Source organism: Mytilus galloprovincialis, chromosome 10 (genome assembly GCF_965363235.1).
Source record: "Mytilus galloprovincialis chromosome 10, xbMytGall1.hap1.1, whole genome shotgun sequence".
Taxonomy (NCBI): Eukaryota; Metazoa; Mollusca; class Bivalvia; order Mytilida; family Mytilidae; genus Mytilus; species Mytilus galloprovincialis.
Window position 1 is genome coordinate 27,618,824 of NC_134847.1, and position 11,649 is coordinate 27,630,472.

Below are 11,649 nucleotides of genomic sequence, written 5' to 3' on the forward strand. Positions count from 1 at the left end.
TGGGTTAGCATGGGTTAGCACCCCCCCTTTCAAAAATTCACGCATCCGCCCCTGTGTTATACTAATTACTATACTAGACTTATGTGTTTAAGCCTTGAAAATATTTCTTCCATGCAATATAGTACTTTTAGCAGACTTGCTTGTTTCAATTTGGTTAGTCAAATAAGAAAATGAAACAGTTTACACTTCAATATAAGGACGTAAAAAAAAACTCAAATTTATATCGAAATACAATATATAACTTGAACTCAAATCAACACTGTCAGGGTTAAAAATGATACAGTCATGACATTATGATTATATTATAAAGTACATTATAATTTATAATAATTTAAGGACAAGGAAAATAATAACTGCCAAACTCTCTATCTCAAAATCGCATGAAATAATTTTAAGGAATATGACATTAATAAAGGGAAACAACGCACATTTCTATATATGTTGTGATGTTATACTATTGTTTCAGGTAAGGGTGAAGGTTGGTACCTATTAAAACATTTAAACCCGCTGCATTTGTTTGCACCTGTCCTAATACAGACACCTGATGTTTAGCGGTTGCCGTTTGGTGATGTGGTTCATAAGTGTTTCTCGTTTTTTATTATAGATTATACCGTTGGTTTTCCGGTTTTAATGGTTTTAAACTAGTCATTTTTGGGGCCCTTTATAGCTTGCTGCTATGTGTGAGACAAAGCTCCGTGGTGAAGATCGTACTTTGACCTATCATGGTTTAATTTTACAAATTGTGACTTGGATGGAGAGTTGTTTCCTTGGCACTCATACCACATCTTCTTATATCTATTGCTGACTACTACCATTAATTGTTTTCATTATTTTATAAATTTCTAAAATTTATTCTTACCGCATGGTTTCTTTATGGTGTTGTTGAACTGTTGAAGTATCAGTTCAGGTTATAAAATTGTATTGTTCATTGTTATATTTTCAGGTAATCTTATATGGTGCCATGTAATATTAAACCTTTGCAGAGACACGAAAATTGCCCATTATTGATATTTAGTAATTCTGTCTAAACTGTGGGTGCCTTTCTTGGAGTTTTCATAGTTTTGTTGTTTTTAAAAAAAAAAGTCTTTGTCTTCTAAAGTACACATTAAGATAGTTTTATTAATAGTTATAGCATGGGAAAGATAAAATTCATACAACTAATCATGCTGAAGATTAAAGTATAAATTTTTAGATAGATGTGTATATGGCTAATATATAAAAAAGAAGATGTGGTATAAGTGCAAATCACAATGAATTATTCAAAATAGAAAAGATAACAGTTATATCAACTGTTGGCTATTTATATAGAGATCTTTAGTAACTTCTATTCAATGCTGTAGACCCCTGCAGTAGCGGAGGGAGTATCAAATTTTACCCTTGTATGTTCCATTGTTGGTTTCTGTTCTCTAACTTAAGTTTGACTCAACCAAATGTTATGAAACTTATACACAATGCTTATTACCACAAAACACATATCAAATTTGAATTTTGGAGGCATCACTATAACCGTTCAAGAACTATGTTTTTTTTAAATGAAAAAAAAAAACTTCTTCTCAAAGCTGTAGGCCCCTGCAGTAGCGGAGGGATCATTAAGTATTACTCTTGTCCGTCTGTATGTCCCATGGTTGGTTTCTGTTCTCTAACTTTAGTTTGCCTCAATCAAATAGCATGATACTTTTACACAATGCTGATAACCAAATAATACAGATCAAGAAAGAAATTGGGTGCAGCCACTTCTGTTTGAGTTATGCCCCATTATAAACATAAATATTCCATATTTTTTTATTTCTATTCTCTAACTTTAGTATTAAACTTATAGTTACTGTACACAATGCTTATAACCACAAAATACAGATCAAGTTTGAATTTTGGTGGTGGTTTACAAATAGAAAATTACTGAAACTTTCGTACCTGTTCACTAACTTAAGTTAGCCTCAATCAAATGAGACTCATACACAATACCTATTACCACAAAACTCAGATCAAGTGCAAATTAGGATAGCGTCACTTTTATCCTTCTTCAGTTATGTCCCTTTATAGTTTTATTTGATATGCAAGCGGGAGCATCATCTGTGTCCCATGGACACATTGACCATTTATTTTGTGAGCGATGAAAGGAAGCTAGCATTTTCTTTTACCTCACGTTCGTCTTTATAGATGATACTCTCTAAAAAATGTATATTGCCTCGAAAAAAGTGTTGAAAGTTTAACATTAGATACATTTTTTATACAGATTAGACCGTTGTTTTTTTCCGTTTGAATGGTTTTAATTTACACATGTAATTTTTGGGACCCTTTATAGCTTGATGTTCGGTGTGAGCCAAAGCTCCGTGTTGAAGGCCATACCTTGACGTATAATGGTTTACTTTTATAATGTGTTATTTGAATGGAGAGTTTTTTCCTCTATTCATGAACATTTGATAAATATGAGTTGTTTCTGAATAAAAATCGCAAAATTTTTAATGATACTTATAAAATACAGAAATTACCGATTATTTAACAAAAAACAATTTGTGTTTATCTTTTAAAACAAAAAAATTATGTCTTTCTTTCGAAAAAGAAATTACGGCCACAAATCTGAATATTGAGCAAATATACAAAATTTCGACCTAATTTTACTCAAAAAGTAGCACATGAAGGTATATTTTTTATTACATATTTGATTTAATCAGGTAAAAAATAGCCTATATGCAAATTTTCATGAACTTGTAAATACAGGATCAAAACTGTATCGTATGCCCTTAAATTCTTATCATGATCCATGTTCATGGACAAAGTCAATATGGACAAGAGGATTTTTACTAACAGAATGTTCACGATTTGCTCCTGCTCGACGAGACTAGGGGCAAATTACATAAGGTATATTGAAATTTATTTTTTCTATTTTATTTTGCTATTGATTTTTTATATATCTGACAAGAAACAATAACTTACAACTGCTGTCAATTTTATTTTACCAACACTTCTTGTAAATATATAAAGCAAATCAAAAAGCCTGGTAAACAAAATAAATATACATGGGAACTAGGTGCAAAAATAATAATAATAAAAAATAACCGTACTCCCGTTCGTACGTTGGTACCGTTGAAATAACGTCGAATACTGGGAACGTCACAACTATTGTCCACCCGTAGCTACATAGTTACGCTAAAAGATCGTGCATAAAGTCGCTCCAAATTTTCACTGCTAAATATTTCTTCTAAACCTTGAAAATGTTGCAAAAGCTTGCAGATTTCTGGACTTATAAGGATTGGGAAGTTTTGCAAGTAAGTATATAGCTTGAAATTAGAAAAAAATCCGTTTTATTCACAAATTACTTAAATTTGATTTATAGACCTGTTTGAGTGATATCTGCCTCGCCCATCGTCCAAGTATAGCTTTAACATATGACTTACTTGACCTAATCCACTTCGTCCCAAGGGGGACATAGGACGACTACAGTATATAGCACCTCGCTAAATTTATCTTTATCATAGTGGGTTACCCAAATAAAATATGGTTTCCTTATATGAACAAATCAAAACATTTGTGTTAAGTTTCCCAAAGTAGCATGATAAATGGCTGCTGAACGTCCAAATGGCAAATAAAATGCATGTTTTAATCTTACATAAATATCAACTCTGCAGTGTACTAAATCGACATGTTAAGTCGGAATTTTAATTTGACAGCACAAAACGAGTAACTGTCTATACAGGAAGACATGTCATCTTGCCTCGACACATCATTCTAACTTTAAACCGAGACGTTTTTTATTCTTTCATGTCGCGTGTTTGATGGACAATTTTAAAGTCTTTAATTGTCCCAGATGGATTCGAACCGACCACCTTCACAATCTAGTTGGACATGCTACATTTTTACCATGCTCCAATAAAGCTACATTATCATATATATCAATAACAATGACTCTAAGACTATTTATTTATCGCATAATTCTGCCTTTTTGTTTCAGAACAAAGAAAAGAGACCAAGATTTGGTCCGTTACGAAAAGTCCAAGATTCCTCTTCTGATAAACCAACACCGGTTGAATGGCTGAAAGGGACAACAAAACATCAAGATTCAGTTATATTCGCCGGTGGGTCGGGAGAGCCTGTGAAAGACGTCCACAAAGTTTTGGTAAGGATATTTATTTAAAAAAATGAACTGTCTGTCATCGCATATGCATAAGGGTACTTTTATGATAAAAAATCTTTCACCCAACTTGATTAAATTCAAAGCAATTACAATGTCACTTAATTGCTGTTCTTTATCCTAAAAACAATTTGAGGCTTTCACCACTATCTAAAAACTCTAAACTTTCTTACCTCATTTGAAACGATACTTCCTATTTGTTTTGAAAAAAAACACACTTACAAACATAAAAAAAGATGTGATATGATTGAATATACAGCCAATATATATACCAGAGACAAAAAGACGAAGGTTTGTGCATCTATATATGACAAAAAAAGGCTACATTAATAACAATAGACAAAAGTGGTATCGAAGCAGTCATTTTATGTAATTTTGTTAAAATGTTGATTAATTCATTTTATTTTTTTAGGATGCTGATTTTAAGAAACTTCCCAATACTTCTAATGGTCAACAATCAAATACTAACGAGGTAAATAAAATTTTGCTTATATGTATATGTAAAAGTATATGTAATAAAATTGTGAAGAACCAGTAAACTTTCAACAAGTTGTTTCCTCTTTTTGTATACCATCAAAAGGTGACAATTCGTTATTTATAGTAACCCCTGTACTTTTGGCCAGTAAACTTTCAACAAGTTGTCCCCCCCCCCTTTTTGTATACCACCAAAAGGTGTTCATTCGTGAGGTAGTAACCCCGGTACTCTTGTCAAAAAAATGTGTGTTCCTGATTTTTGACGACCGGTTTCCCAATTTTTAATTTCCTGGAACCCCGACTTTTTTGTGACATTTTTACACATGTATAAAACGACCATTTAGTTTCTGTCAACGATTCAAAATATAAATTTTGAAAATCCATCTTTTCACGGTCTACACATTGCATTACAAACAAAATATTTTTGTTTCAGACTAGTGACAATGTTGCTCCAGGCTTCTTCAATATCCAAAATTGGAGAGAAACTTTTGAAAGGAAAATGCAGGTATTTGGATTGAAATGTCATTTACTTTAAATTTAAAACTAAATCAAAAACACAGACTGGATATTGTCCGTTCTAATCTATATTTTTGAGCCTCAAATAAAGTGTTTTTTTCTTGGCTGCTATGACGGTCAGGATTGAAGGTATTTGGTTTCTTTGTTCTTTTATTTTGAGACCATGACTCTCTTATCTTGATTTTTATTTGGCCATTTTTTTCTCTATTCTTTTTAATTTTGCCTATTTTTCTCTCCATTCTTTATTATATTTGTCCTCTATTCTGCACATTTGCCCAATATTCTCTATTCTTTATTTTTCGGCATATTTTTCTCCATTCATTATATTTTTATGCCCTCTTTTCTATTACCCAATCTTGGCCCTCTTTTATGCAACTTTGGAGTTTTGAGGTTTTATATAGGGAAATAAAAAAAGAATAGAAAATTGGCCCAAAATTAAAGAAAAGAGAAAAATGGCCTAAAGTATACAGAAATGAAGGACATCCAATCCAGACTCTCATATTACAGATTCGGACCTCTTATTACGCACCCTCTTATTACGGAGTCGGACATGATTTTCCATTTTTTTCAATCAAGTGATTTTTTTTTGCTGTTTCTATTGTATTCAGTCAGTCATCTTTATTAAAAAGTGTAATCGTATAATGAAGATGAAATTATGACCAGAATCTGTGTATTAAAATTATATAATGTTCAACATTCGTAGTTTATAATTCTTAGACATATAGAACTTGAAAATAAGTTAGTTTAAACAATATTTATTCAGATAAATCAACATTAAACGATATTATACAATAATGAAATAATATTAAGGATTCAGAAACAAGCTATTTGCTTTCACAAATCTGTCTCCTTTTAAAAATAACGGTTAAAAGTTAATAAGAGTAGGTTGATACCAAAGTCATTAATCGAGAGAAAAAAAAAACACATTGCCAAAACATGGCAAATAACCTAACGAAAGGTCAAACAATATTCCAGAAAACAAGATTAGGCAAAGCGACACCACAAAAAAACGGTTGCACTCAGGTGCTTCGAAATTTTATAAATATTAAAGTGTTCTGAAGAAGTTTTTTTCACATAAAAAAAGCACCAACAATAAATGACATCTTTAATTTCAGATGCCAACGTATACTGGCTGCTGCACTTCATACACCGACTATTCAGACCACCTTGATTCTCACTGCAAAGATGTCTCCCTCGAGGACGACCAATCAAATCAAGAGGACCTTTACTGGAAAGAAGAATCCTATTACCGGTCTGCACAGGAAATCAGAGAACATAACCGAAAGTCCGATATATCGAAGCTAAATCTCGCTTCCGGAATAGATAGCGATATAGCAGATATTGCTGCTCAGTTGATGCAAGGAGATTCTGTTCTTGATGTCGTAGACAAAATGGCTGCCAAAGACGACTGGAAAAGCAAAATTAGTTTCAGTAAAACTGATTTTCAAAGTCAGCCTGCCAAAACAAGAACCTTGAAATTAAACGATTGCTCTGAAATTCTCGTCAACCTAATCGAGAAGACCCATCCAATGCTTCACAAGAAACCGATTTCCAACACCAAGACGCCATGTCAAACGCCATTTTTGCCAGTTCATCGACAAAACGCCTTTAATCAGATTCCGATTTCTACAAACTCGCTACTTCAAAGGTCAAATGTCAAACTGAACTTCCTGTCAACAAAGCAGATAGCAGATCCTTCCACTCCACTTGTTCGATCAAAATCAGACTGTGAGGTGAATTTCAGCAACATCTGGGACGGTACGCATCAGCGTTTTGTCGTTTGCTCTGCCTATGAGAATAGAAGATTAACAAGGGAAGTACCAGTATTTACTTCCACGTCATTGGCAACTGTACCAACAGCGGTAGTCACCGAAAACCGCAAACGAAAGTCTTCAACAACATGCATTAACCAACCAGCTGCAAAACGCCAGAATAGCGGTAATAAAAAATCTCAAGCGGCATCTCGATTGAAGCAGGCCGCATCATCATCATGTAATGATCTTTTTGCTACACCACTTTTTATTCCATCCAAGTATAACCAGACCGTTTGTGTTTCATCTGTAAATAAATCGTCAGTAGCATATAGACATCAATGATCGAGAACAAATGACTTTATATGACAATTCTAAGCTTAACTGTGATAAATTGATTTGACAATACGGGTAGTTTTATAACATCTATTTTGTATTATTTTTTTCTTTTTTTATAACATTAACTATGGCTTTTATGGTTTCACTATGATTTTTGGATAAAGGTAAGTATAGAAAATTTATAGTCATTGATCATGATACAAAATCATTATAAGGATAAGATCTTTATTTAATTTGGCTGCGAATTTCATACATTATATATCATTTTTGTATATATGCATGAGTGTACGATTGTGTGGTTGTTTGAATGGATGAATGGTGTGTGTGTGTGTGTGTGTGTGTGTGTGTGTGTGTGTTTGTTTTGTGTGTGTGTGTATGGTGTCTGCGTGTGTTTGTTTTGTTTGTGTGTGTATGTGTGTATGTGTGTATGTGTGTTTGTATGGTTGCATGATTGCTGTGAATGAAGTTGTATACATTTGATTTTTATTTGTGTTTGACTGTAAACACTTGAATAATTTATGAATGATTTGTAAAACTTCATCTTGTTTGTATGATTTTTTTGTTTGACATTGAGGGTCGGGATGGGGTCCACATTTCTGATTTCTTTTATTTGTTTAAGCTATTTTCTTTATTCTTATTATTAATGCCATTTATTCTCTATTCTTTATGTTTCAGCACACCATTCTGTATTCTTAATTCTTTTTTTGCCTTTTATGTCTTTTCTTTATATGTTTTGGCCTTTGTTCTACATTTTTTTTGTCTTAATCTATTCTATGCACCCCATCAGACCCTCGTGTAAGCATTGTGTTGATTGTATGTCGTATAAATGTGATTGTATAAATTTTTTTTTTTTTTTTTTTTTTATGTTTTCCTTATGCCAATAATTGTATATAGAAATAAGAAGATGTGATATGATTCGTAAAGAGACAATCATCCCCAAGAGATACTATAGACACTATAACACATTCTCCATTTCCATTCTCTGTCTAATTTAGAGACTATCTTATTCAAATTTGAAGATGTTATATGATTGCTAATAAGAAAACTCTACGCCAGACCGTAACATAGAACTAACAACCAATATAGGTCATAGAACGGCATTCAACAATGATCAAAACCAATACCGCATGCTCACAATTAATACTGGAAATAATCATAGATGGTTTGATGTAATATAAGAAGGCCAACCATGTACCACATTTCAGATCCCATAAAATGATAAAGAAAACTTGAGTGAAAGGCTTAAGAATTTTAAAGGCCCCGAAACGTACAAAATAATAACAAAAAACAAATATGATATACAGAACAAACGGCAACCACTGAATTACAGGTTCCTGAAAAAGTGATATGCTCATATATATATGTACAGAATGCAGGGACCAAAACATGATTGGTGCCACCAAACGTTCCTCGTGGTCTGGGACAGTGGTATAATAGTACAACATTAAAACAACTTTAAGAATCAGTAGAAACGGGTTTCACCCAAGAGATCGATACAATGAGCAACCCCCAAAAATCTGACAAAAAAAAACGGGTTACCACATCACAAAAACATATGGTACATATTCTGAGAGTACTCACAGTTACAAAATGCTAGTTGAATACTAATTACAACAGTTTTCTAATACAACAAAAATGTATTTCTATAAGACTCAATAATTACCCAGTAATTATAAAAAAGAAGATGTGGTATGATTGACAATGAGACAACTCTCTACAAGAGACCAAATGAAAGAAATTAACAACTATAGGCTAACCGTACGGCCTTCAACAATGAGAAAAAGCCCATACCACAAAGTCAGTTATAAAAGGCACCAAAATGACAAATGTATACAATTCAAACGAGAAAACTAACAGACTTAGTTATGTACAAAAAATCTGAACGAAAAACAAATATGTAACATATCACCAAACGACAACATGCATAGATTACGTTCTAACATTGAAATTCAAAACACCACTACAGACACGTGACATAGCGAACGAGTTTTGGGTATGTACATACTATGTGATCCATACCATAAGATAAAACACAACCGTTCAAGATGGAAACATTAACAATATTGGATGGGAAAACAAATCTTGTCGTAAAACTAGTTACTAGTTTTCTAGTGTGTTGCTTTTGAATCTAATGGTCATCGGTTTAGGAGAAAATTTCCAAACCAGTTAATTCAAAATATGTTTTATTAATAATGTAATTCTTCATTTGAATGTTGTCGTTCTACTAATTATATAATTGTTTAAATTTTTCACTTCCTAAATTCTCCCTTGATATTTGTAAATTTCGTTAGTGGACACATTAAATAATTTCAAGAAAAATGCATCAACTCTTGTAATCAGTGCCCCCTCCCCCTTATGACAATTTCCTGATCCGTCACTGAATAAGCCGGGTCCTTCATTATGATTTTTTTGCCCCTTTTTTAAACATTCGCTCATTATTCTTAACCTTTAAAACTATAATTAATTGATAGCTGTATTCTTTTTGTAATCAGTATATTTTTACCCTATTCTTTAATTTGTGCAGCTATTCATGTTCTTTTCTGTAATCGGTATATTTTCATCAAATTATTTAATTTTACCAATTCTTTAATTAATTTTCCATTTTCTTAGTGTTTAGTTTATATTTTAGCGGAATCTATTTAGCACTCGATCATTCTCTATTTTTTATAATGCTTGCCCATTTTTCTCTTTCTTTTATTCTTTTTTGCCAATTAAAACGATTATTAATTATTCTCTATTCGGTAAACCCCCTAAGCTAGCTCGACCTTTTCTTCACGCTTCACCGAACCACTTGCATTGTGGGCTACTATTGGCGGGAATTTCTATTGATCTAATTTATCAACTCTTGCGGAAGGATCCATTTTGATAAATAACACGTCACTCTGAACGACTGTTAACACATTTGTTTTGAAAGGTTGGTTTTATTCTTTCTTTAAATTCAAAAATAACAAATGGCCTAGTATAATTTGTTACGCAGTATAATATCAAGTTTTAAAAGTTACATAGTATCAGAATGTAAATTTCAGTTTCGTCGAAAAAAAATTGTAATCACTTTATAAAAATACGTTTGTGAAAAAAAGATAAAAAGATAAAATTTCAGCATTTAATATTAAATGCCAATATTGTATTTAGTCTCTGGTTCAAAGAATTGGACTGAAATCTGGATTTTCGATTCGAGTTGACCGGTATGCATGTGCGAATCGATTTGAAATATTATGCCATAGACAAGTAAATTGTTTTATGTGATATGGGTAATTCGAGTTTTATCCTATAAAACAGAAATGATCGTAGTAGAAAGTGTCAGTTTACAGGCGGAAACCCTGTTGAAATAGAACAAAAGAATCAAAGCTCTTTGTTAGAGAAGGCGATAAATGCTTACTGTAATGTTTATTATAGTAACAAAAAAATTAAAAGTTAATAGAAACAAATAAAATGACAATTTTCTTCTCAATTACGAAGTGTTCTATTTTCAAAACACCATTTGCATAAGGTTTCAATGTATCTATTACATAGTTAAGCAGAACAATTAGATATCAAGTCGACGACATGGGTATATATCAAGTTGGATGTAGAAAATGCATAACCTCCGATTTTTTTGAAAAAAATTCCACGGACGGAAAACATAAATCTATTAGTTCAGTAATTTGTGTGTCTGCCCTTCCATTATGAGACTCAAGACTGCACCTTTTTATGTTAGGGTGTGTTTGAGTCGAATATTTTGTCTCGAAAACCTACAAAGCAAGAATATTTGATATATCATCTCACATCAGATTCTATCATTTATATAGCAAAGCTACAAGTTGACTTTATAACATAATAAAATCATAGTACTAAAAGATGAAATATATGGGTCAAGTGAAATACCTGTTTAATGAATCATAAAAACAGAGTAGGTGTGTTCAAATAGCTATTTTTACTAAAAGTACTTGACAGTCTCAAGTTGGATGATGAAAATGCATATCTTCGAAAAAAAAAAAAAAAATTTGTGTGTGATAACTAAGGTTTATAGTCATCAACCACTAAAAAAAAATCTAGTCTGCCTTTCCACGAAATATTTAATTAGAATTTTTTTTAATGTTTATGAATTTTCAAAAATTCCACCTGACAACCAATTAGACAATTGTTTTAAGTTGAATCAATGCAGACAAGATCACTAACTGATGCTCATTAGCTTGTAGATACATTTGTCTTTTGAAATACAACTGACATATAAGGTTCATAATGGTGCTATGCGGATAATTTTATCGGTTTTCAAGAGCAAAGTTGGCAGCGCGTCATCCCTAAAATGGCTTCTATTTCTACGATTTTGAAAATTAACTGCTGTAATGGGGAGATAATTTTGACGAAGTAGATTCCTGACTGTTTATTATTGCATTGTCTTAAGGTTCCAGAAAAGTCAAAATATAGGACACTACAGAAATATCTAAACTTTGCCTGTAT

General features: G+C 32.2%; 1 protein-coding gene across 2 annotated transcripts; it reads left to right on the forward strand.

The window, feature by feature from the left end:
* The first annotated feature begins 2,763 nt into the window (after positions 1 to 2,763).
* LOC143049072 (uncharacterized) lies at positions 2,764 to 7,550 on the forward strand. 2 transcript variants are annotated; one of them, XR_012970040.1, is made up of 5 exons: positions 2,764 to 2,859; positions 3,950 to 4,114; positions 4,542 to 4,601; positions 5,037 to 5,108; positions 6,235 to 7,550. XR_012970040.1 is itself a non-coding variant. In XM_076222855.1 (5 exons), the coding sequence occupies exons 1-5, from the start codon at positions 3,213 to 3,215 to the stop codon at positions 7,213 to 7,215; spliced, it is 1,332 nt and encodes a 443-aa protein (XP_076078970.1). In that variant the 5' UTR covers positions 3,152 to 3,212; the 3' UTR covers positions 7,216 to 7,550. The 2 variants fall into 2 exon arrangements, 1 of the variants encoding a protein (XP_076078970.1); XM_076222855.1 differs by lacking the exon at positions 2,764 to 2,859 and adding an exon at positions 3,152 to 3,266.
* Positions 7,551 to 11,649: the final 4,099 nt, after the last annotated feature.